The sequence below is a fragment of the Trichoderma harzianum genome, assembly GCF_003025095.1.
Source record: "Trichoderma harzianum CBS 226.95 unplaced genomic scaffold M431scaffold_1, whole genome shotgun sequence".
NCBI classification, from domain to species: domain Eukaryota; kingdom Fungi; phylum Ascomycota; class Sordariomycetes; order Hypocreales; family Hypocreaceae; genus Trichoderma; species Trichoderma harzianum.
Genome location: NW_020209249.1, coordinates 1,017,272 through 1,042,511, shown reverse-complemented (window position 1 = coordinate 1,042,511; position 25,240 = coordinate 1,017,272). Strand labels below are relative to the sequence as shown.

At 49.7% G+C, this 25,240-nt stretch overlaps 7 protein-coding genes and 1 non-coding gene across 8 annotated transcripts; 3 read left to right on the top strand and 5 right to left on the bottom strand.

The window, feature by feature from the left end:
• Positions 1-22: 22 nt before the first annotated feature.
• Positions 23-1,993, top strand: M431DRAFT_72796 (hypothetical protein; the record flags this gene model as incomplete). The annotated part of the gene is made up of 1 exon (XM_024922070.1): positions 23-1,993. The coding sequence occupies one exon, from the start codon at positions 23-25 to the stop codon at positions 1,991-1,993; it is 1,971 nt and encodes a 656-aa protein (XP_024779938.1).
• Positions 1,994-2,935: 942 nt separating this feature from the next.
• M431DRAFT_502368 (hypothetical protein) lies at positions 2,936-3,747 on the bottom strand. Its single transcript, XM_024918148.1, has 2 exons — positions 3,610-3,747; positions 2,936-3,520 (listed from the first exon to the last, which is right to left on the bottom strand). Exons 1-2 carry the CDS (start codon positions 3,685-3,687, stop codon positions 3,026-3,028), a joined length of 573 nt encoding a protein of 190 aa, XP_024779937.1. The 5' UTR covers positions 3,688-3,747; the 3' UTR covers positions 2,936-3,025.
• A 649-nt stretch (positions 3,748-4,396) lies between these two features.
• M431DRAFT_103546 (glycoside hydrolase family 20 protein) lies at positions 4,397-6,709 on the bottom strand (the record flags this gene model as incomplete). The annotated part of the gene is made up of 3 exons (XM_024911523.1): positions 4,397-6,068; positions 6,136-6,611; positions 6,670-6,709. 3 exons carry the CDS (start codon positions 6,707-6,709, stop codon positions 4,458-4,460), a joined length of 2,127 nt encoding a protein of 708 aa, XP_024779936.1. The 3' UTR covers positions 4,397-4,457.
• Positions 6,710-10,494: 3,785 nt separating this feature from the next.
• Positions 10,495-13,082, top strand: M431DRAFT_489009 (hypothetical protein; the record flags this gene model as incomplete). Its single annotated transcript, XM_024916628.1, has 2 exons — positions 10,495-11,636; positions 11,699-13,082. The coding sequence occupies 2 exons, from the start codon at positions 10,495-10,497 to the stop codon at positions 13,080-13,082; spliced, it is 2,526 nt and encodes an 841-aa protein (XP_024779935.1).
• A 313-nt stretch (positions 13,083-13,395) lies between these two features.
• M431DRAFT_t23 lies at positions 13,396-13,478 on the top strand. Its single transcript has one exon. It is a non-coding gene; the product is annotated as a tRNA-Glu (tRNA).
• Positions 13,479-13,861: 383 nt separating this feature from the next.
• Positions 13,862-14,531, bottom strand: M431DRAFT_502367 (hypothetical protein). Its single transcript, XM_024918147.1, has one exon. It carries the CDS (start codon positions 14,447-14,449, stop codon positions 13,985-13,987), a length of 465 nt encoding a protein of 154 aa, XP_024779934.1. The 5' UTR covers positions 14,450-14,531; the 3' UTR covers positions 13,862-13,984.
• Positions 14,532-15,779: 1,248 nt separating this feature from the next.
• Positions 15,780-16,372, bottom strand: M431DRAFT_72223 (hypothetical protein; the record flags this gene model as incomplete). Its single annotated transcript, XM_024921997.1, has 2 exons — positions 15,780-16,184; positions 16,259-16,372. The coding sequence occupies 2 exons, from the start codon at positions 16,370-16,372 to the stop codon at positions 15,780-15,782; spliced, it is 519 nt and encodes a 172-aa protein (XP_024779933.1).
• Positions 16,373-17,293: 921 nt separating this feature from the next.
• Positions 17,294-24,382, bottom strand: M431DRAFT_502365 (hypothetical protein). The gene is made up of 4 exons (XM_024918146.1): positions 23,964-24,382; positions 23,499-23,883; positions 18,251-23,447; positions 17,294-18,174 (listed from the first exon to the last, which is right to left on the bottom strand). Exons 1-4 carry the CDS (start codon positions 24,262-24,264, stop codon positions 17,326-17,328), a joined length of 6,732 nt encoding a protein of 2,243 aa, XP_024779932.1. The 5' UTR covers positions 24,265-24,382; the 3' UTR covers positions 17,294-17,325.
• Between the last annotated feature and the right edge of the window lie 858 nt (positions 24,383-25,240).

Genomic DNA, 25,240 nt, shown 5'->3' with positions numbered 1-25,240 from the left:
AAAGATGATGGCCATCAGAAGCATGAAGAAGAGAAAAGCGTCGTACAGCGACCATGGCAACAGCCGCCAGCTAGACGGCTCTTCTGCCACCTCTTCTGCAACCCATTCCCACTCCCTCAACGACGCCTCGGCCAAGCGGCTGCGTCTCACCAAACCCGTCGACGTGGAGCTCACGACGCCTTCGTACGACGTGACCCGCGATGTGTCGGACGAGCTGCTGCTGCGCATCTTCTCCTACGTCGACGAGAAGACGCTGCTGGCCGCCGCGCCCGTGTCGCGCCAGTTCTACAGAGTCGCCTCGGATCCCCAGCTGTGGCGCTCCCACTACTACCGCAGGTTCATTCTGCCGCGCGCCAACCGCATCCCGGGCCTCAAGGGCAAGAACCCGGCACACGCTTCAAGTCAAGATTGGGAACAGGGTCAGTCGTCAACGCAAACACAAACACAAACACAAACGTCTGCGGGGGCCAATTCCAACGCCGAACAGGGCAGCTCCAGCTCCAGCTCCAGCTCCAGCTCCAGCTCCATCTCCAATCCCGGCTCGTCGATATTGGCCCCCACGGCCGTTGATGCCGTTGATGCTGAGCCCGTCAAGCTCCCCTTCAAACCCGTTGACCCGGCCGACAAGTCCAGCCACCCAACGGACCTCGTCGACTGGAAGCAGCAGTACCGTCTGCGACACAACTGGGCGCGCGGTCTCTGCGAGGTGCGCCAGGTCCAAGTCAACCCTAATTTCTCCCTGACTCCCATCCTGGAGCGCCGGACCTTGGTCAAGGTTGTCAATGGCCTCGCCGTCACCGTCGACCTGCAAGCCGGGCTCCGGGCCTGGGACTTGCGCACGCAGCTCTCCATTGCGCAAACAACCACCGAGACCCATGATGGCATCCACCTCGTGCCAACGGCGCTGGCTTTGGACGGCCAGAAGCTCGAGGCGGGCACCTTGGACATCATGCTGGGTTTCAACGATGGCACTTTTGGCATCTGGCGCCTGACGGTCAATGAGGGCCGGCTGGCCGTCTTGTATCGCCAGGACAAGAGCTACGTGGGCAGACTCACATCGGTCGCATACTCATACCCGTATGCTCTGACGGCCGCTGAGCTGGGATTCATCACCCTGTACACCTTTGAGACGCCCGCCCCAGAGCCGGAGCAGACGTCTACTGCTAGTCCGAGCCATCGTGATGGTGACATAGGTTATCTGAGCGACGGCGAATTGTCTACGCTACAAGTGGGAAGCCAAGTAGACAAGAGCGCAGACCTCTCCAACCCTTTTGTGCTGTCGTCACTCAAGTCCGATTATTCGCGACAGCCGCTGGTCTTGTCTCTCCGTCAGCTCAAGAACTCGGCTGTTGCCTCCATTGCCTACTCGTTCGACACTGTCGGCGGCTGGGCCATTGGCATTCAAAACTTTGACATCCGGCCTTCGGGCAGCTCCAAGCCGGATGTCATCACGTCTCGCGTTGCCTACACCCTACCTACTGAGACGGGAGCATTGGTCACCACTTCATCGTACCGGCCAAAGTGCCCTACATGCTCCAACTTTCCCGACTTGTACATGGATGATGACGAGGGCGGGCCAACCAAGCTATGCTACAGCCACCCCTACCTGCTCGCGACCATGCACGACAACACACTTGTGCTGTTTGTTGTTACTGCGACGGAAAAGTCCCTTGTCATTTCCAACGCTACGAGGCTCTATGGCCACACCTCGGGCATCGCCGATGCCGACGTAACCCCAGAAGGCAGAGCTGTTAGCGTCAGCCAGCGTGGTGACGAGATTCGAGTCTGGGATCTCGAGGGACGCCAAAGCGACGTGAGCGTCGAAGTAAGGCCTAGAGAAGGCAGAGACTACAGCGATGCTGATGACGAGGACGATTCCTCAGACGAAGTAGAGCATAGGCGAAACTGGGTTGGGACTGACGACCATAGAGTCACAGTCCTGAGAGAGACGTCTGATGGCGCAGAGAGCTTGGTCACATATGATTTCACTTGATTGTCCAGCCATTCAAAGGTGGACAAATGTTACGAACGGTTTACATCTGCCAAGGTGTCATGTAGGATTGGGATACAGGAATTGGGAAAGCGAAAAGATTATTGATTTGGAATCATTTGGCCGGCGGCTCACATTGGATATTACTTGCGCGGATTTCTGACAAAACGTTTGACCAGTTTGTTTGCTTGCTGCCTAGGGATAGGATTAAAAAGAAGGTATACATTGCGATGCGATGCGATGGGCGCAGGAAGGATATATATAATACGGGTGTTTTGGACATTTATTATAGCGTGTGAGGTATTTCATATTATTTCTATCGAGATTGCATTTTTCTTTGTTTTAATACATTTTAATTCATCTTATGCATTGTTCAATATGCCTACACCTGGATATATCCTTTGTTCATAAACTGTAGCCCGGAATCATCGTAAGCGTAGCTTTGGTCTCACTTCACCTTGACCGAGGTCTACGCAAAGGGCGAGCGGAATGCTACTCAGCCGTGTTCCTTGTCATGCTCCGATACGACTCTATACCCCTGATAACCGACATGATTGTGAAACAGAATCCTGTGGAAGTAAGTAAGGCATCGACTTGAAAAGGCAGCGGGCATATACGGGACTGGCATGCCGGGGTAGAGGTGGAAGGATGTACAGCAAAGTGCTTGGGAAAAGGGATGTTTGTTACCTGCTTGCTCTTTTGTTTAATGCACATGTTCTAGGTATAAGTGTGTGTGTGTGGAATCGCTTTTTCGGTCTGGATGTGGTCTGTTCTTAATGTAAGTGAGACGTGGGTATGTGGGTTATTTATAGATTTCATTTACATGACACCGGATGCTGCTGGGATCGTGGGTATCGTGGTGCGATAGCCGCAGCTTATGTTTTGTGTATTGTTTTTATGGCAGTATGTTTTGTGTTTCTCGATCATAACTACTATACAAAGCATCGTTACACAATGTCTTTTTAGACTCCGGGTGCAAGAGCACAAAATACAAATTCATCAACAAAACTCCAAAATCATCATCACATCTTTTTCTTAAAATCTCTCCGAAGCAACCTCATCCGCCTTCACGGGCTCTACCCCCTCCGCCCCAGTCAAACTCTCACCAACCTTGCCCCTCATGCCCTTCTCCACGCCCTCGGGCAAATCCCACCCATGCTCCCTCACGGGATCGCTCTTGTTGACATTCGCCGCAATAGCTCCTAGTCCCGCTCCCGCTTCCTTATGGCCGTGAGGATGCTCTCGCGTGCCGGTGTGTTTCTTGCCCGGCAGCTGTGAGGCTACTTCCCGGCCTTCGAGACCCTGCATGGGACGGCCGTAGCTGTTGCTTACGTCTTTTGATGTGGCGCCGGGGAAGTCGAGAGGGTCTGACCGGCCAGAGGCGTCGACTTCGGGGTTGTTGGCTTGGCCTGGGATTTCGGAAATGGGATTGGGGCGGAAGGATGATTCGGGGGGAGCAGTTCCTGGAGGGAATGTCTCGAGGTGGGATTCTGGGAGGCGGTCGTTGCCGACTTTGATGCCAGGTTGATGCTGCAGGATCAATTTGTTAGCTATGGGTATTTTCTATCGCGTGGGATTTGTGGTGTCAAGAATTATGTGAGTGTGAGGATAAGACATACTCCTCCTTTCATCATGGGCTCGGACGGAGGGACGCGAGCGTGGAATTCGCCAGAGAAATGCGCGGGATGTTCAGACATAGTGAATTATTTTTCTGTACTTTCGAGTGTTTTTTGCGTGAAGATCCAATTGAAAATTAAAATGTAAATTGATTGAAGATGTCTGCAATCATTGCGATCCAGCCATATATATAATCGTCGATATCGTATCTATGAGCTCATAGAAGGCGATCGTTGTCAGCGGATTACATCATGTTTACTCCACTGGCGGTGGGTAGATGGCTTGCTATTCAGTCTGATCTTCGTGGACATGATGAATTGATAATATCATTCTTTCGAAATCGTTAGAGATAACTTATGCGTTGGGATGAAGATCATGAGTCGGAAGTGGCGAAAGTGGAGAAACCGTTGCAAACGACGTGGGAAGTTGTCGTCAACCATTTAAAGAGGCGAAGAAATACGTCAAAAATGATAGTAAATTCTGGTTCATTCACTGGTCAGTATTTAATGCTTCTATCAAGGATTTTACATCAGGTATCAATGGTTGTTTGCAATGCGGACACTTTACCTTTCTAACAGCATCTTTAAAATCGCCCAGTCGTGGAGTACTAGACAATGCAGCTACAATTCAAGAAATGCCAAGGATTCTTCTTAGACAACGTGCGTAAATCGTCTTCTATTGTGCAAGAGTATGCATGTTGCTCTGTAGAGGTCAGGTCGCCTTTCAACCAGTATACATCATACAACCGCATGGGATATTCATCGAGTTTCCATCATAGCTATCGTACCGATCGATTCGTAAAGGTTCGTATCATTAAAATAAGCACATTAAATTTCGACTTCCTGTCGGATTATACATCGCTGGAAAGCTTGATGTTCTTCATCTGTCCATTAATTCCTTGCCCGATTGTTTGAATCGGCGCCTCGATTGCCATCGGTCCCTCCTGCATGTATCCTCCCCAAATACCCATTAGGATAGTCACCTCCTGACGCTGTGCGCCAACAGAGATGAATGTCTGCGGGCCGATAGCCTGAACGGTTACGTCGCTCCATTTGTTCAAGGGCAAGGTTAGGTTGACAGGATAGGCAATATTGTGAGATACGAGCATGAGATTCGTTGACGTGCCATTGCCGTTGAGAAAGCTGCTATCCGGGCCAGAGAAGAGTGCGCCGCCGTGAGATTTGGGTAGCACGGAGAAAGAAAGAGTGTAGTTACGTCCTTTGCTCGTCAGAGGAGTCTTGAGGTAGGCTCCGCGTCCGTTGAGTTGGAGAGCACCACCGCTAACGTAGGCGCCGTTTTCGAGATGGCCATGGTAGTTATTTCCAGAACCATCCAGGACAGCAAGCGCTGATGAGAGGGTGCCTTGGGCGAAGTTGTAAGATACAATAGTCGAGCCTTTGGAGGCAATTCGCTGGTCGAGATTCTGATCCGGCACAGCTGGCTGCAGCGTAGCAAATAGACTAGCATAATCTTTCTCCTGTAGCGAGCCGCCCCATTGCTTGTCAGCTAGAGCCGGCAAACCGTTGCGGACCATGTAGTAAGCCTCGTGGTAGGTGCTGGCATTTGGGCCCCAGTCATTCCATACAACGGCCAAGTGACCAAGCACGTTGGGGCTGTCTCGAGGGGGATTGTTTGTTGCGTTGGCATTGTCGAGGATGTTAGGTGCAAATGCACTGCCGTCGGGAGACCCGTGGAAGACACGCTCGATATCGAGCTCTTTGGGGTAGACGTCGCCGTCAGAGTACTTGAGATCGAGGTAGAAGTAGTCATCGCTGTTGACGATGTTGTATCCCTTGTCGATAAAATCAAATAGGCCGTTGTCCTGGCCAATCTGCCAGTGCTGGATTGTCACATCCTTGTTGACGTTGATAGAGCCGGCGGCAGAAGAGGGCGGGAAAGTACCCCAGATGCGAGTGCTCTTCCCAGAAATGGATTGGATGTAGGCACTCATATCATTGACAAAGGTGCTATACTCGTTGATGAAGTTGCTGTCGTACTCGTCTGCCCCAATGTGCACAACTTTAGAGTGGAAGTTGTTGATAACCGCCTTCCAGTACGACTTGACAGTGGGAAGCGTTTCGGGATGGCTCAAGTTGAGCATGCTAAAATCAGAAAGCGCAATCTCGGGCCTCCAGTCAGTCGTCGCCATTGAGTGTCCTGGAGATTCGAGCTCAGGCAAAATGGTCACACCACGGCGTGCACACTTCTGCTGCAGATCGTCGAAAACGGATGGACTATATGTTTCGTTGACTGGGCGCGCAAGACCCGCGACTGCTGGATCAGTGGAATCAACTCGGAAAGCAGCATAGAGCTGGAGAGCGAGCTCATGGGAGCCGAGCTTGGCAGGATCCCAGACGTGGTCGCTGAGATGAAGATGGAAAACGTTTTGCTTGAAGAACGAGAGGTAGGAGCACATCTCCGCGAGGAAGTCTGTCGGATAATAATGGCGGCCAACATCAAGCTGATATCGATTAGCTGCTTCGTTTTCTGTATTACGTTCACATAGCTACGTCGTGTGGGTAGCTTACCATCATGCCTCTCTCTGACCATCCAGGAGAGTCGACACCTGTTCCGAGCTTCATCTTCTTGTTGTTGATCAAGGCCTGCTGCAGGACTGTCCGTGTTCCCCACCACGCTCCGAGGGGACTGGCACCGCTGACCGTGACTCCTGAAGAAGTAACAGACAGACGGTAGCCCTCTGAAGTCTTGTTTCCAGCGGCATTGACAAATTGCGACTTGTCGCTGTCGAGGGTGAGGTAGATTGCATTGCTAATGGATTTGGTCCCAGGTAGCAAGATGGTGTTGATGCCAATGCCTGCAAGATCATCTTGAAACGTCTCTGCAAATTCCCATAAGGTTGGGGGAATCAAAGTTAGGCCATCTTGGTCGCGGGTAGTCGAGTGTGCAAGGTCGACAACAATGGTATGGACATTTCTCAAGTCATATGTCCGATCCGAGGTGATGTTGAATGGCACAGTCGGTATTCCCAAAAGCTGTGCGCGTGCTACATGCCTTGTTAGAATTGATAGAAACGCATTTCATCTTCATCGTTAGGACATTACCTAGGGAGGCCAATCCCACGACCACTACGAGAAACCTCATATCTGCAGTGGCAATGCTTCCGTGCTGCGTCCCAATTGCCTCTGTGACCAATGTATCTTGGCCTGGACTGGGCGCGATATCCCATAAGTACGGATGCCATGATGCCTGTATTTGCACTATCATCTTCAAAGGCCCTTCTTTGACAGCGTAACGTTACAGTAGCATCCCCATGGGGATAGAAGTCCCGGTCCAAGCGGAGACTTGGCCAGGGTGAAGCCAAGCTAGCGTGCGTAGCATCGCGATAGATAAGAGGTTCGGCAACTTGATCCGTCGAGCTTCACTTGTATTGGCGCTTTGAATGAGAGTGCGTAGCAGCTGTCCTTGAATCTAGCTAGGCATTGAAAGATTTTTGGGCGATTTGCGGTGTGTTTCGCGATAGGGCTGAGCAGTGGTTGAGGTCGGTCGGTGACGGAGGATGGATGGATGAAATGGATCGAGTTTGGCTGCGTGGGGGCCGCAGATCGCATGTCAGATCGCCGGTCGGTCAGCTAAGCGATGATTAAAATTGGAATTGCCCGATCGAATCTCCATTCCAATGGCGGAGATAGAAGGCTATATGATGGAGAGTCAGTTTGACGAGAACATGGAAAGGAGATGGAGATGATGACGGAAATGGAAGATGGAAATCTATTACTCTGGATTTGACAAGAGTCAGAAGAATCAGGAACAATGGAAACCAGCTGAAGTGGGAGAGAGAGATACCTTACCTTTTCATGTGCTGAACGCGCAAACATCACGAGCACGATAGCAACCTGGGTGATTAGGCTTCGCTACTCAAATTGTTCGAACAAACTACAGCCTCCAGCCTCAAAGATGACTGCTGTTGAACATTTCCTTTCGTTTGATCATCTCTTACGATGCTGGTCCTTTCTCCCAAACGTGAAATCTTGCCAAACAAACAAAACACCATCTCGCGTTTCCCACCACCGCTAGTCGGCTGTTCTTTGCTCTCCTTCTTCGTGCCCCAGGTCAAGCCTAGGCTCACAATGAAAGAAAGAAAAAGGTTGTCAAATCAAAAATTGTGCCCCCTATGAATCAGCTCATAGAGCAGAGGAAGATTGCTCTTCCGGTCCTAGTACTAACGAGATCTTGAACTTCGAAGTACTGGGGCTTTCCTATCCTCCCCCACCGTGGGGTTTGGGTATGAAAGAAGAAAAGAAGAAAAGTTGAAAGCTGGACTGGTGGAAGATGGCTTTATAGACGAGGCCCTGGTCTGTGCGCTGTGTTTTCCTCAGCAGTGAATCACTCCTCCCTCCTCTGCCAGCTGTTGACATTATAGTGCTGGGCAACTGGGCAACTGACTACTAATAGGGGGGGAGCTTTTTGCTGGCAGTGCTACCTAGGTAGTACTGAGTGAATAGGTGCTTCAGCAACCTTGGAACTCAACTGTACTACATCCGTCTCGATCATTTCGTAAATCATATGGAGGTACCCATCCATCATGTTCTTCAACTCTCGTCTTACTACTTCCAGCTGAGTTTGCTGCCTCCTGATCGTTAACTTCCAAGCAGGCGAGTCTCTCGCATAGAGTCGACCAGTTTCCATCGCATCCAGTGTCTTGCATATGAACAAGCTTCGAAGATATCTCGAAAAGGAAAGATGACAAGCCGGGAATCACTGTCGAAGTTCCACATACCATCATATGCCATGGTTCGTCTCGAGTGCCGCCTCCTCCGAAAGCTGGCTGAGCAATCAAGCAACGCCCAGAGATGTACAAACAGACTCTAGAAGCATACACGTCAAAAGAACAGACCCCTAGTCCTTTCGTAGTGACTATAGAAAGGAAATACTCCGTGTTCTTGCTGTGTGTCTGTCTACTGCACCGTCAAAGCTCATTCCCTCGGTGTCTCTTCTTGTTCCACGACGCCTGTTCGTTTTGGTGTCGCATAAACCCTTCAGCCACGAGTCAGCAGTGATGGCAAGTGTTCCCGGTAAAGGACTGTCTCTACCATATTGTATCCTCAGCATGAAGACTCTGATAATCCTACAGGTCAATGAAGTCATTCAAGAGGCTCAAGCAAAAGTCCCGAAACGCCGGGCAAGACAAGGTTGCAATACGAGACCCGGCAATGTTTAGTTATTCTTCCCATCGTTTGGGAATAGCTTGGCTGACTCTTTTATACCGCTGCTTCGACCTAATTTCCACAGCTTATGTATCCTTGGTCTTTCGCTGCTCTGTCTGGCGTCGGTTCGCTCTCTTGTTTCCTCTTTCTAATTCTTCGACTCCCGATGCGAGGTCCTTAAACACCAGAGCCTTGCGCTTTCTCATGTTCCCGATTATTCCGAAAATAATGGCCTGCAGGTACGCTGGATCTCAACATTCGTGGGGGGACTTTGGTCAACACTCTCCTCACACGGCAAGGATTTGTTTGGCTTTTCTAGCTGTGGTACCTATCACAGCTACCATCTTGGGAATTGGTTTGCCAGTCTTACTCGCATTAGACCATTGGCAACACGATAATCCTTAACTGTGGTTCGATAATGTCGCGATTCGCTGGAGAACAAGCCATCGCTAGATGCGCTGTTAAGAGTAGTTTGGCCTCACATCTGGCTTCGCAAACAGATCAAACAAAGTTGAGGTCAGTACGGATTCATTGATACGCAATTGAGCCTTCAGTGCTCTGATTAATATCGAGACAGAGCACGCTTTTCTTCTCAGTTCGACCTTTACCACAAAAAAGACTCCTCCCGATTAATTCGCCGCTTATCTGCAGCCGTTCATCCCGGCCAAGGGTCCAAATGGAATCCCTTTGTAAGTAAATTCCACGACGATCCTTGTTGCTAGTCAAAATCACTAGGCATGCAAGACTAATTCATTGACAAAACACCCGTAGGATGAACTTGAATCGAACCAGACGAAATTGTTACGAGACGCTGAGCTAAATCTATCCCTGCTCCAAGTAAGCTTTTTTCATCCTCATTTAGAAGGTCCCTGAACACAGATATGATGAGCACAAAAAGACTCCGCACAGTATGAAAGACACATATGCAGATTCGATTCGTTACGGCAACGCAGATTTGACCTTCCCTTTCGATCGAGAGAGCTCACCAACATTGGCCCTGTCAGACCACAAATAAGGTACAAACAAGGCTCCACCCAACGGTGCGGGACGAGAGGCTTTAAACCACCATCACATGTATTGCGTCGTATCTGGAAGAGTGATGGCATTCGGAAATGCAGCTTTCGATTACTTGGTTGTGTGCCATTGAGGATCCCGGTCCCCGCGGGCATCGTACCTCGCAAATGGAAGCTCGCCATTGCCAGTACAACTATAGCCATTCATGGGTAGCAAAGATGGATTGAATGGGACGTTACCGCCTTGGCAGGCACGGGAATTGAGTTGTTGTGCTCTTTTTCGGGTATATAAAGACATGGGGTGCTGTCTTGAGATGAGCTTTTGCTTTCGTTCCGGCCAAGCAGCACGATAGTTGCGAGTTTCAATTCTCGGAACTGTTTGCTACGAAAAGACAATGGTGGCATATCTCCGCTTGCTACCCATCTTGGGTCTGCTTCTAGCAGATGGCGCCAGCGCGGCTGCCCAGAGCCCTCAAGGAATCGCCAATGGAAAGGAAGACTGGACAAAGGGAGAGCTGTCTTTTGTCCCAGGTGCTTACATTGTCGAGTATGAGGACGGCCATGTGTGTTGATTCGATCCTTTCCATTGCCCTTTTAACCGTTTTGGTTCCACAGCTCAAATGTTGAGTTCTAACTTTGTCACTACAAATAGGAAGAAGCATCGCTGTTTAGCGACCTTCAACGGCATGGCCTCCCTGCGACCAAGCGGATGAATCTCAACTATACCTTGTTCAAAGGTGCTTCTTTCCAACTGAACACCATTGATCTAGATGCACGTTCTTCCGTTGCCAAAATCTTATCTGTTCCCTCTGTGAAACAGGTGTGGCCTGTCCAGCTCTACAAACGACCGGCGAATACGTCAATCAGCTCAGTCAGCAGTGATTCTAGCCACTTGAAGGAAGCTTCAGATCTTCTACGTAGAGCAACGTCTGCGAAGGACACCTATGCACCACACGTTGCCGTTGAGGTCGATAAGCTTCATGCAGAGGGAATCACAGGCAAGGGTGTGAAGATTAGCATCATCGACACTGGAGTTGACTTCAACCACCCCGCTTTGGGTGCATGCTTTGGCAAAGATGGCTGTGTTGTCAAATATGGAGAGGACCTGGTTGGAGACGATTATAATGGAAGCAATACCCCCGTGCCTGGCGGTGAACCCTTCAGCACTTGTGATGGCCACGGAACACACGTCACCGGCATCATCGGGGCGTTGCCAAACCCCATGGGCTTTACTGGTGCCGCCCCTGGAGCAACTATTGGCATGTACAGAGTCTTTGGCTGCAGCGGTGATGTTGGAGCCGACGTTGCCATTGCAGCTGTCAACAAGGCTTACGAAGACGGAGCGGATATCATCACAATCTCTCTTGGTGGATCATCTGGCTGGACGGAAGACTCCTTTTCAGTTGCTGTTTCACGAGTAGTCGAGGCTGGTGTTCCCTGCACGGTGGCCAACGGCAACTCAGGCTCAGGAGGACTATTTGTTGCAGGCACCCCAGCCAACGGCAAAGGCGTCACGGCGGTGTCATCTGTTGAGAGCACTTGGACGCCGTTTTTGGGAACGGCAGCATATGTGAGCACTGACAACTCCACAACTAACCAGACTCTCTTTGTGTACACCCCTGGAGCTTACCCATTCCCCAACATTACTCTCCCAGTGTGGGCAGTGACACCTGAGTTTACTACCGATGGCTCTTATGGCGCATGCAATCCTCTCAATGACAAGGCGCCAGCCGACCTCAGCAACGTAGTTGTTCTCCTGTCGCAAGATTCTTGTACCTCTTGGGGTGAAGTTGCGAATCTGCAGCTGAGAAATGCCCAATACTACATGTTCTACTTGGATGGGCCTGGAAAGTAAGTCTTTCAATCTCTCTTTTCTAGTTGGCGTCACGCAACTAACACTTCTTGACCTGCAGCCCTTATCAAATTGGAGCCACCGCCGCCGCGGGCCTAGGATTGACGGGTTATTCTCAAGGTGTCTTGTGGCAAAAGCAGATCAGCGACGGTCAAGACTTGTATTTGACTTTTGTCCAGCCAACATCCAGTGCCAAGTCTGGCGTCTTTGTTCCCAATGCCGTCAATCCCAACTACATTGACACTTTCACAAGCTGGGGCCCAACATGGCAAGCTGATATCAACCCCTCCATCACAACTCCCGGAGGTTCCATTCTTTCTACCTGGCCCTTGCCCGCCGGAGGCTACCAAATTGATCAGGGTACTTCTATGGCTACGCCGCTCATGGCCTCAGTCTATGCCCTTATCATGCAAGCACGGGGCATCAAGGACCCCAAGACTCTGATGAACTTGGTATCCTCAACGGCTCTCCAGCTGCCCTTCTATGATGGAACAACCCTCTATGCCAATGAGTTGGCTCCTGTCGCTCAGCAAGGTGCCGGTTTGGCTCAAGCTTACAAAGCCGCCCACGCAACAACTTTGCTCAGCGTTCCCAACATTGCATTCAACGACACTGACAACTTTGTCAAGAAGGCTAGCTTCTCGATCAAAAACACGGGAAAGCGAAGCGTCACATACACAATCGGCCACACTCCCTCTCTGACCATGTACACATACGGAAATGGTGACAGCCACTTCCCGGCCCCATTCCCGAACCCCATCGCTGAGGGTGCTTCAGCCAAGCTTACCTTTTCCCACAACAAGGTCACAGTCCCAGCAGGAAAGTCGGCCGAGATTACCGTCGTACCAACTCCCCCTCATGGACTGAATGCTTCCGCCCTCCCAGTTTACAGTGGATATATCACACTGAATGGTACAAATAATGAGAATCTTGTTGTTCCTTACTTGGGAGTTGTAGGTAGCTTGGCCAAGCTTCCGGTGCTCGACCCTGACTTTAACTACATTGTTCACTACAACGTCTATTCGACCACACCGGCTGTCGATAATACTACGTTTATCATTCCTTATCCTGTTGATGGATCCCCGCAGCCCATTGACCCTCCTCCGGATTATCCCGCTCCCCTCATGCAGATCGATGCTGGTTCGCCTCTCCTTCGAGTCGACCTCGTCGCTACAGGCGAGACAAAAGCCAAGGTCAACACGACGAATGTGCTGGGTGTCGATATCGTGGGAAGTCTTCCTGGCTACCCTCTTCCGTTCACTGGAAGATCCTTTTACGTCAACGCATTCACCGGAATGACACAAGAGGGTGTCGTCGTTCCTGAGGGAAGCTACCAGTTCTTGATCAGGGCGGTGACCATCTATGGAGATGTGAACAATGCCAAGGATTATGAGAGCACGCTCACTCAGACGTTTAACATTCAGTACAACACGACTGCGGCGTAAGAGAGGTGAAAGTGATGTATATAAAAGAGGAAGGCACATATTCTTTCCCTTGTTTTAAGAGACAAGGTGATGTAAATAGTCGGTAGTTGATACATATGAATGTCATCTTTATACCATTTATGTTGTATACAATCTCGAAGCCAAATTCGACAATAGTACACACATGTCTAGTAGCATCATTATAAGGCCAAATCTCCCATGTCGAGAAATTATACAACTTCTACTACGAAGGCGATTTTAGGTGACGAAGAGATGGAAGTCCGTGTGGATAGCTCTTAGAGCAAATTTCCATGGATCACATCATAGAAGCTTATCCGATATGGTGTAGTGGCTAACATCGCTCGCTCTCATCCTTTGAGTGCCGAGCAGCCCTGGGTTCGATTCCCAGTATCGGAGATTTTCCTTTTTGCCCGAAACTGAAATCCTGTCTCAATATGGAAAGCAAATATTTTTTTTCTTTGTTTCAAATCACTCTTGTTCACAATTTTGTTTTTCTAAAACTATGGGCTTCATATTTATTCTTGTTTTAATGACCAGTGATCAATTGTAGTCTTAAAGCCCGCATTGCAATAATTGATCGCCGCTAGGTACAAGCAAATCGCTAGTAGGTTCACATCCAGTTCGCATCAGGATCGCAACAACGGTTTCTTCCATTGAACAATGACATGGCATAGAACAAAGACAGAGAATATTTTCTATTACACCAAGTTATCATTGTGGGCAGGCAAATTATGCATTTCACTATAGGGAGCAAGTAAGCCTGAAACGAGGAAAATTCCTGAAGAATAAAGTAAACTCATCAATTCATACTGTCATAAGTCTTAAACATAGCTAGGACTTGAAATTCTATCATAAATTTGATTTTGACCCTTCCATTGACATATTTCCATCCACTCTTTGCTCTATGCACACAGAGTCAAAGTCACATCCTTATCCGCACCGCAGTTCTTGACCTGGCTTCCCGCAGGAGGAATACCGCTGCCCCAAACAATCTGGGGGCAAGCAGTGTTGGCGCTGGAAACAACCACCTTGTGGCCGTTGAAGGCATCGCCAAAGACATCTGAAAGATCGTACCAGATGGTGTTGCCCTCAAGGTTGATGGCGAAGTTGGTCTGGGGCTTGCCAGTGTAGAGGCCATCGGGCTGAACGGTAACCTTGATGGCACGACCGCCGGTTACGGGGTCTCGCGAGAAGGTCTCGCCATAGGAACCGCCTTGAGCAAGGGTTGTTGGGTTAGAGATGGCGCTGCCAACGGACCAGGTGGTGACGCTGAAGGGGCACTTGTTGACGACACGGGCCTTGCCCAGAGCAGTGGCCGATTCAACGAATGCGGCAATGGCAAGAACGGCAGTGGTGGTGAACTTCATGTTGGCGAAACTTGAGAAAGTTTAGAGAATTGAAGATAGTGCGTTGTTGTAGTGAGTCTTGTATGAGTCTTGGGAGTGTGAGATGATCTGTTCGAGAGTCTTATCTCAACGGGAAGTATCCTGCCTTTTTATATTTCCCAGAGTCTTCTCAATGCGTACATCTTCTCAATGCATAAACTCTTTGGGATACTCAATGCTACGTTTCGTATACTTCCTACCGACTATCCCGTGCAATCGGTACTCTTGACGGCTCACTGATGGCAAAATCGGCCAACACATTCTGACAGCCTCACGTATTCCGGGGGATCTGCACAATCCACATTTCCACGTTAAGCTTAAAGCCTCTCAGAATACGAGCACCGCGTTTCCCAAACGAGCCTTCACCTGGCGGTGAAAGTCGCATAGCAGTGGCTGAGAGCTGCATGACGGGTTGTACAATGAATACGAGGCCAGAGGATTACTTGCTCCTTTCCATTGCGTAAGATGTATAGCTAGCTTACCGTTGACTGGCAGCGGATGGGAAAGGCAGAGCTCCGGCTGTAAGTGAGGCAACGCCGGCCGCTAGTGGAGGAGCTTTTGGCGGGATCGACGCGCCAAGCATCGTATTATGGGATGCGGGGGCTTCCGACTCAGACAATTACCGAGGCCAGCATTCACCTAGAAACACAATGCTAGCATGCAATCGGCCTGGCGTTGACTCGAGCAGGCACAGAAAACGGCTCCAAAAGCCGTGTCTCTCGGGAGCTGAATGTCGTGAGATCATGTGTTGGCTCAGGCATCAGCCCACAAGCGTCCTGCCGGCGCGTGACTCAATGCAACAGTCCCGGCCGTCTAGAACGATTCCGCTCCGTTTGGGTACCAATAGTCGGGCGCCTCTTCGGCTTTTTGAAGGGCTGACCCGCGGGTAGAGTGGGATCATGATGTAAACGGCGTCGTATTGCGGCGGAATGCATCGCGGAAGCATGGCTTCAACTCGGGTAGGACAGGAGGATGACAGGGCGGGCTCTTTGACGCTTTGTATTTTTAGCTCCCAGTGGTCGATTATGCTCCGAGCGACACACACGATTTACTCCATGCAATCAAGATCTGCCCACACTCATCCTCTGTGCCTGTGCATTATCTTGGCGGCCTACGGTATGCTTAAAACGAGAGTGCGGCTGGTAAGCAGCCACATCCTTTGACATGTCACGCTGGGAAAGCCACAGTATTTTGCAACGAAATCGTCGAGAGAGAAGTCCAGTGTCTATTCATCCATGCATCTATCTATCTATAGGTATTGTACTCTAGTCAATTGACCAAGATGGGTCGTTTCCGCATCTCGTCTTCAGCTTTAAATGTTCGACGTCTTAAAAGGACCCGTGAATTTTCTCGCTCCCTCCACTCCGTGGAACCAGCTAACACGAGAGTCTGTGAAAAGCTCATTCTGGGGTCGCAGCTTAGTCTCATGCAGGTTGAAGTCATCGACGGTGCCAATTCTCATGAAGCTCAGGTGAGGCGTAAGGGCGCTTCGGCGCCACATGAGGGTGCCGCAGGTCGTACAGAAGCTGTTGGACATCTCGGTACCGGAAGTAGGCGTCTTGTCCTGGCCCCAGCGAGTCAAGTTGTCCTGACCGCGGACGAACTTGATGTAGGAGTTGTCGACGGTGAAGTTGGAGGCGAACATGGAAGCAGTGACCTTGCGACAGTCGAAGCAGTTGCAGACAAAAGTGTTGACCAGACCAGGGCCTTCAGTAGGCTGTATTTTGAATAGTCATGTTAGCATATACAACTTTCTGTTTAAGACAAGAGTCATAATATTGTTGAACTTACAAAGACGATTTGCACAGCGCCGCAGAGGCAGGTTGCAGTGGCTTCGGTCTCAGATGACCAGCCGTCTCGAGCAACACCGGAAAGGGGAAAATAAGAACCAGCGTTGGAGGCCATGATAGATGATGTTTTGTTGTTTGTTTGTTGAGAAAGTTGTAAAGTTGTTCAGAAGTTTGATGCTTGTATGTTGTGTTTGTGTTGTAGTGTGTTTTGTTGGTGCAGTTATGAGATGATTGATCTTCCTCAAGAACTCTCGAGGTTATATATACTATTTACGAAGCCATCAAAATTTCATCTCTACTTTCAATATCAATACAAATCTCGATAATATCTCATCAAAAACTCAACATTACAAACTATCGTCTATCCTCGGCCTTCTCTTCCATTTCCTTTTTCAGTAATTCTGGTCTCACAGGGTAGATTGACGCCTATGATCTCATTAGCGCAAGACTCAACGGCAGCTCCGTTACTAAGGCTGGGATGGAGTACGTAAGCGGGGCGGTACATCGGCAGTTCCTCTTTTGGCAACTCTGGCCAACGTGGGTTTAGCGCCTACGGAAGATACCGCCAATCCGTTTTTAATCGATTCTGAACAGCAGTCAGAAATTCCCTGATTCAGTGTCTTGGTCATCTTGGTGCATCTTGGAAAATAGTCTGGCTTTTCGGCACTTGTTTAGACTACTATTTTGGATTATAGTCTATCGGCTATAGATTTCTATTTGAGGCGAAAGGAACCCTATTCGGTATCATCGATCCTTTTTTGCCAAGTTTGGACGGACGCCTGAGGCGAGGTACGTCATCGTTATCTGCGCGATTGGACAAGAGGCAAGAACAAGTTCCGAGGTTGTTGGGGAGGTGGCGATGATTCACTATGAGAGAAAAAGGCAATTTTGAACTCGTTCAAACTACTATATTTCAAACCACCACCCATGACTATAGCAGGTATTCACTCACAGGCTCAAGGGAACCCCCGCTCTGATATTAATCATCTTCCTTTTCACGCATTAATATACTAACCAAACTGACCTCACATTATGACAGAACCAGAACAATGAATGACCGAATCACGCTCACTTCTCCGTCCACACTCCCTCGATCCTCGACTTTCGAAGCACCAGCCCTGCCAAATCAGCAACACGTCCGCTAGTGAGCAGCTCCAGCACCTGCAAATGGGCTTGCAGCTCTTTTCCAATCCAATTCCGCAGCTCAATAGCATTCAGTGAATCAAGTCCAAAAGCCGTGATGGAAGTGTTCCCCTGCCGTGCCACCATCACCTCTTCAGGCAGCATCAGAATGGCGCCAAGTTTGTCTCGAAGGCCATGTGTCACAATCTCTTGAGCCTCTTCGGCGGTGGTGCATTTTCGCAGCTGCTGACCAATAGACAAGTTCTCGGATCCCGAAGAAGCATCTGAGTCGCCCGATGCAGCGAGCAGAGCGGCACGGAGGTGAGAGAATTTCGCATCCGCAGCGTAAAAGGGCATTGACGATGCGTTGTCAAAGCCCATTCCGGTAATCACTTGCCCTTGGCAGAAGCAGTCGACTTTGCCTGTCATGGCAGATTCGATTAATGCCAATACCTCCGCCTCACCTACAGTGCTGTCAGACAAGTTTTTCATGACCTGCGACATCTTGGCTGCATTTTCAGCCAAATAACCGACTCCCTCGACGGCAGCAAGATCGATTGATGCGGCTGCTAGGCCTTTGCGGCGTCGATGTAAGACAAGAGCGTCAAGGTACGTGTTGGCAGCAGAATAGTGTGCCTGGCCTCGGTTGCCCACGATGCCAGCAACAGACGAGAGGACAATAAAAAATTGGAGAGGGGTATCGATGAGCGCGTTATGAAAGTTCCACGCTCCGGAAATTTTGCTTCTAACGACGGCTTCGTAGTCTTCAAAGGTCATTTTCTCGAAAAGGACGTCCTAGGATATCAGTTAGCGATGGACTTGATCAGCAGCCACATCAACGTGATGTGCTGGACGTGGATGGAAAACATACTCTGAGAACCATGGCCGCGTGGATAATGCCTCGAATTGGAGGTAAATCCTCTTGCAGCTCCTCCACTAATGCTTGGACACTCTTTTCATCTGCGACATCGCAAGGCACAACGTATATCGAAGCACCCAGCTTTCGACTCTCCTTCATCAGCTTGCTCAAATCATCAGTCACTTTGCCACTCCGAGAAAGTAAGATGATGTGACGAGCACCTCGCCTCACCATTCTTCTTGTGATTGAGCGTCCCAGGCCGCCTGTCCCGCCGATAATCAGATATGTTGCGTCGCGCTCTAGCATATCTGAACGAGGCGCTGGATGTTTGGCTTTGACCTGACTTCTGCCACTATGCGTTACCACCAATTTTCCTGTCGTTTTGCCGCTTTGCAATTTGCGAAGCGCTCCTTCAACATCTTGGATGTTGACGCATGTGATGGGTCCGATGGGGTTGACCGTCTTGTTTCCGAGGAGGCGCATAACGGATGCAAATATGCGTTCCATGATTTTGGGTCGCTCTGCTGCAACAAGCGTCAAATCAACCGAGCTGAACATACAGTTGTACTCAAGCTTGGACATCTCGAGTCTGGTGTTCTTTGTGATATCCCGCTTTCCGAGCTCAATGAAGCGCCCAAACGGTGCAAGGCATTCCCATGTCTCGCGAAGAAGATCTCCCGCAAGCGAATTGATCACAACATCGACTCCATGGCCCCCAGTAGCCTCCCACACGGCTGGACCAAACGAAACGTCTCGACTGTAAAAGATACGGCTTTCTGGGATGCCATATGTATCCATCAGGAACTTTTTCTTATCTGCACTCCCAACGGTGGCATAAATTTCTGCGCCAATCATCTGTGCCAGCTGAATGGCTGCTTGTCCAACACCACCAGTTGCGGCATGAATCAGTATCTTTTCTCCGTACTCCAGTCGAGCAAGGTCCATGATGCCGTAGTAGGCGGTGCAGTAGACAACAGGAATTGATGCTGCAACCTCGAAACTCATATCATCAGGGATGGGCGCGGCGCTGGACGCAAGACATCGAGAGTATGTACTGTAGGCGCCCAGAGACATAGCACAGACGCGATCGCCAACTTTCAGAGAACCAACACTCGAGCCGATGCGAGATATCGTGCCGCTGCATTCGACACCGAGATACGGACTAGCCACCTGGCCCATTGCAATAACTACATCCTTGAAGTTCATGCCTGTGCACACTACTTTGATTTCGACCTCGTGTGCACCCAGAGGTGTCTCGTGTTCATCTTTCCAGTAAAGAGAGTCGAGGGCGCCATAAGTGCCAACAGCAACTGTGAGTCGTCGTCCGGATTGTTCAAACGGCTGCAAGTAGGGCGGCGCGGCTGAGGCCTCTGTGTCATGAAAGATGGCACGATTCATGTCATCTTGCTTGACCACACGGGGAACCACGAGCTTGCCATCTTCTTCCGCAAACTCGTAGTCTACAGGGGTGTCATCCTCGGGCATCGCAGTAGAAACTTTGACGGCACGGAGAATGAGCTCAGCTGTATCCCGCACATCAAGCTTCGAATGGGGATCCAAATCAAGAGAGGCTACAGCTTTGTTTGCCTCAGAACGAACTGTGCGCAGGAGCCCTTGTGAAATGTTGCTCTCTGGATGTTCCGCAAATCTATACGCTCCAGACGTCACCCAGAGCATAGACTGACAGGTAGTGAGTAGATTTTGCATCTTTTCGAATATCTCCGTGGTCATATTGGTAAACAGTGGCTTGTCTATTTCGGTCAAACAGATGTAGCAAGAACTGGATTCGGGCATGACGTCTGAAAAGTCAACAAGTTGTGGCCGTTTCGCCGTACGCAGCTCCAGGAGATCTAAAAGAGCTCCCACGAGTGGATCACTTCTGTCGTGATGAGAGATTAGGACGAAGTCGGCATCAGTTAGGCCGTAATTGAGGCTGGATGCTATAACCTCGCCGTTGGTCGCGTTACCGTTGCCGTTGCCTGTCACACCATTGCCGTTCATCTCTTCGGATGCCTTTTCGGGGGAATCATGGTGCCCATTTATATGATCCTTTGCACCGTTTTCCCCGTTGGCATGTCCGTTCTGCCCGTTGCTGCTAGCCAACGTCTCATTGGCTCTGTCAAGAGATTCCCATTGTACCTTGTAACAGATGGATCGCGGGCTTGCACTCTCATCAATGTCGCCATTCACTGGTGTCATCCTAAAGCCACTGATCTTTGTCACAGGCTCAACGTCATCTTCATGCCACATATCGATGAAAAAGTCGACGGGACCAGGAGCTTTGAAGTCTGGACGCCCATGGGCGACAACTTGCACCCGGTCGCCAGGATGGTTGGGCAACTTGCTGCTTATATCCATTTCTTTGACGGCAGACGGCATAAACAGAGAGGGCATCTCGCCACTACCCGCGCCAAGTATTGGAAAGGTTAGTTGAAACAACAAATCCACGAATGCTGCAGGTGCAATGGATGGTGACTCAAAAGATGCCGGCATTATAGTTGCTGTATCAGGAACAGTCAAAGAAGCAGTAGAGTACTGTCCGTGGATTTTCATAGCGGCATCCGGCGAGATTCTGAACGCTCCGCTATATCCTGCTCCTCGAGACTCTAGTTCAGAATAGAAGGCGTCCATGGGGAGTTGATGGCAGTTCATGCCCTGAATTTGCTGGCGACGAATAGAAGCGGCGTGCAGTAATCCATCACGGACTGGATTGACTGAGGTGGCCTTTTTGATACCAACGAGGCCACTACAATGCTCTAGCCACCCTCTGGCTGAGGTCCATGAGGAGATGTGGAATTCATCCCAGTCACTAGAGCTGGATCTTGTACCCTCAGCATAAGGCTTCAGAGAGAATACAATCTCATTTGGAGCACCATCGTCAAGTATGAGAGCCTTGGAGACTTGGATTTCTCGAAGGCGGAAACCATCGATTTGCTCGGCTGGAATACCTCGCAACTGTGCACGTTGTGACGCCGCCTCCACAGTCATACATATGTAGCCTGCTAGAGGGAACGTGGCTAAAGACTGCATTCGATGATCCTTGAGCCATGGAATATCATCCGTTGAAATGACGTTCTTCCATTTCGGCTCAATATCGCTATATGAATCTTCCAAGAGACCCAAGAGATCATGGCGCCTAAACGGTTTCTGACGCAACTGCTTGGATGAACGGGGCTCAAACCAATACTTGTGTTCCGTCCAAGGATACGGATAAAAGTCTGAGACGACAGCAGGCAATCGAATGTGTTCGTTCGGATGATTGATCTTCCTGAAGTCAATGGGGTGGCCTTTGACAAATAGGCTACCCGCACAATCCAAAACCGTGGAGGTCGCATGCTGATTGCGAATGAGGCACGGCAAATATTTCACTCCCATTGCGGCTTGAGGGCTGATATTCTTCAAAATCTGCTTGATTGGGCCCTCCAGGGCAGAATGAGGGCCAACTTCGATAATGACATCCGGCTTTTCTCTCAGATAAAGCTCTTTGAGAGCTGGAGAGAAGAGCACAGGCTGGGTCAGATTGTCAACCCAATATGACGGCCCAAGAGATGCCGTGGAGTTGATTTTACTGCCTAGTAAAGACGAATAAAACTCAACACCGGAGGTATTCTTCTCTGCGATGTACTTGATTGCGGTCTTGTAATCGTCCGCGACCAGTTGCATATGAGCTGAGTGATATGCCACTGTCACCCGCAGCTTGCGGTTAAAGGTGCTCCGGTTCTCCAATTCTGCAGCAAGCTTGTCGACATCTTCTTCGTCTCCAGAAGCAGTGATAGAATTTGGAGAATTCTCACAGGCAACGGTGATGTTTTGTAGCCCTTGAGTCTTGATAATGCTCTTCATCTCCTCGGCTCCAGCGCCGACGGCCAACATGGCACCTCGAAGATTTGGGTGTTTGAGTCTTATTTCTGAGGAAACTTTACCGCGCCAGTAGGCCACAGACATGGCATCCTCAAGGCTTATCGCACCGGCAGCAAAGGCAGCTCCGATTTCCCCGCTGGAATGACCAATGACTGCTGACGGCGTGATTCCCCAGGACTCCAAGAGCTTTGTGAGGCCGAGTTGAATCGCTGTGCATGCTGGTTGCGAGATGTGTGCCTCGTTGATTAGCGATTCTTCTTTTCCCTTGGCTAGCTCATCCAAAAGAGAGAACTCGGCACCAATCTCTTGCAGGTAGTCGCTACATGTGCTGATGGTATTGGCAAATATCGGATGGCTCTCCATCAGCTCCTTGCCCATTCCTGCCCATTGTGCTCCCTGTCCGGTATACACGAATGCCACTTTTGGCTCTTTCGAAGCTACCATAGGAGTGGCACCGACGCCGTTGAGCGCATTAGCAAGCTCACTGCATGACGATGCTGTAATCGCGATGCGCCATTGCAAATGTGTCCTCCTCTCACCAAGTGTATAAGCTATGTCTCTACCCAATCGCTTCTCAAAGACCTCTGGATGCTGCTCAATGTAGATACCAAGCTTTTCAACCACTCGCTTGGTGGCACCCTCATCATGAGCGGATAGGACGAATAACTTTGGAGTCACGTTCTGGGTGTCATGAGGAGAGTCAATAAGCGAGAACGGAACCTTCTCCAGTACTACATGCGCATTGGAGCCTCCGAAACCGAAGCTGTTGACGCTGATGTAGCGCTTGTGTCGAGGCCACGGTCGTATACTAGTTGGAACTTTGATGTTCCATTCATCGAGAGGAATCGCCTCATTGGCCTTTTCGAAATTGGCATTGGGAAGAATGAAGCCCTTCTCGAGCATCATGGACGCTTTGATGACGGATATAATCCCACTTGCGTTTTCCAAGTGGCCAACATTGGATTTAACAGAGCCCATATACAATGGTGTGCGCTTTGTACGACCCGCTCCGAACACGCGATATATGGAATTGGCTTCAATAGGATCGCCGGCTCTCGTACCGGTTCCATGGGCTTCAACATAACCAGTGTCCTCAGGGGAGATGCCGGCTCTGGCATATACTTCCCGTATTAAACGCTCCTGCGCCTCACCGCTCGGATTCGTCAATCCTGAGGTTTTACCGTCTTGATTCGTACCGGTATTTATAATGACGGAGCGTATCTTGTCTTTATCCTTGAGCGCTTGGTGAAGAGGCTTGAGAATAAGGCATCCTGTGCCCTCGCCTCGAGCAAAACCAGATTTTGCCCTGTGATCAAAAGCAAAAGTCTTGCCATGTTCGTTGAAGAGTCTGCAATGTGTTAACCGTCATTCGCGTACTTGACGACATATTATTACTAACCCTAGTAATGACATGGAAATCATATCGTGAGGCTGCAGATGCAAGTTGGACGCTGCGACAATAGCCGAGCCCGACTCTCCTGACCGGATGCTCTGTACTGCCAAATGTAACGCATACAGACCAGATGAACAGGCCGTGTCTGCTGAAAAAGAAGGACCGTGCAAGTTGAAGTAATAGGAGATGCGGCCAGCCTGGATGGACTGATGATTGCCGGTGGCATCATACATGGGTACTTGGTCAAGTTCTTTCAACGTGCCAAGCCGATAATCTGAGGAAGCGCCGCCAATGAAGACTCCCATATTACTACCAGAAATGGTGTTCTTAGGGATCCCTGCATTCTCTAAGGCTTCATATGTGCATTCTAAAAGATGTCTTTGTTGAGGATCTACAAGCAAGCGTGAGCGTTTGGATATCTACATCTGCAACCAGGTGTTGCCACTACATAGGGAGAGGGATAATCCATACCCATAGCCTCAGCCTCTTGTTTTGTTATATGAAAAAAAGGTGCGTCAAAGCTCGACAAATCGCCATTCATAAAGTAGCCACCTTTGTTATTGAAGCTACCTTTCTTATGGGGATCCGGGTGGTAAAACGCTTTGGGGGTGAATCTCTCTTCAGGAATAGGACACCAGCCATCACGCGAGCGCGATAACATGGTCCAGAAATCATCAAGTGTTGAGATGCCACCTGACAGACGGCAAGACATGCCGACTATGGCGATGGGCATCGGGCGCTCCCGATCCATGTCTTGATTTGAGGACGACATGATGTGTAAAAGAATCCTCTATCTCAAAGTGCTGAGAATATGAAGGGAGGTTTGCGTGGCAAGTTCAACCTATACATCCCACAAAGTTCAGGAAGAGAGGAGAACGAAGTGAAAGCAACTGATGTGCGAAGGGGTTGGTTTAATACTGGGATCCATCTTGATGTCACTCTACGGGGTTAACTTCGAGCTCAAATTACGGCTTGGCAGAGAGGTCTCCCAACGTAACCAAAGAAGAGACATTGGAAAGCAAAAGAGGGACCCTTGAAACCACTTTCATGACGGCACGGTATTAATTTCCGTGAACATCAGCAAGAACTGGCGTGGCTTATCAACATGAACAGTTTGCGGCCTTGAGGCAGGGCGCCACTGACCACCCAAACCACTCAATCGGTAACACAAGCAAGCCGTGTTGTTGGACGTGTCATAAAGCCACATTTTCAGAGAATACAGTCCCTTTTGTTGTTGTGCAAATGAAAGAGAAAAATGCAAAAAGATACGGATATCATTAAGTCCGTGTGCGGGATGTCAGCCATTTCTTCCGTTGGGCCCTGATTTGCTGCATGCATAAAATATGCATATTGTGCCGCTACTGGGTCGTATTTTGAAACATATTGAACGAATAAGGGCGACAGGGTGACAGAGCGCAAAGCTTGTTCAATTTATCAATCTTAGGGACTACTCAGTATATTCACGACCTGCATGATTGCTGTTGGCACATGCAAGATAACGAATATGAAAGCGTCCAAATTGCACCTCATTTCTCTTTAACTAAGTACTATGATGTTAGATGCAGTGCAACCCCCAGAGAAATTGCGGCCACTACAAGAGATAGATTTTCGGTCGATGCGGCCAGGCACCCAATGTCACTCGCAAGCACTGTCAATTTATCATCCCTTCTCAGTTTCGAAGCGGGGATTAAGAGAAACTATGTCTATCAATTTGCGACATATGTCTTTGAACCATGGAGGGTTGTCGA

Bases quoted from the DNA above. Each gene is read 5' to 3' on its own strand.
- M431DRAFT_502368 (XM_024918148.1), bottom strand. From the start codon at position 3,687: ATGTCTGAACATCCCGCGCATTTCTCTGGCGAATTCCACGCTCGCGTC. The intron at 3,521-3,609 runs GTATGTCTTATC...TTGATCCTGCAG, and splicing joins AGCCCATGATGAAAGGAGGA to CATCAACCTGGCATCAAAGT.
- M431DRAFT_502365 (XM_024918146.1), bottom strand. From the start codon at position 24,264: ATGTCGTCCTCAAATCAAGACATGGATCGGGAGCGCCCGATGCCCATC. The intron at 23,448-23,498 runs GTTAGTAATAAT...AACACATTGCAG, and splicing joins ATTTCCATGTCATTACTAGG to ACTCTTCAACGAACATGGCA. The intron at 18,175-18,250 runs GTATGTTTTCCA...CTGATATCCTAG, and splicing joins ACGCGGCCATGGTTCTCAGA to GACGTCCTTTTCGAGAAAAT.
- M431DRAFT_502367 (XM_024918147.1), bottom strand. From the start codon at position 14,449: ATGAAGTTCACCACCACTGCCGTTCTTGCCATTGCCGCATTCGTTGAA.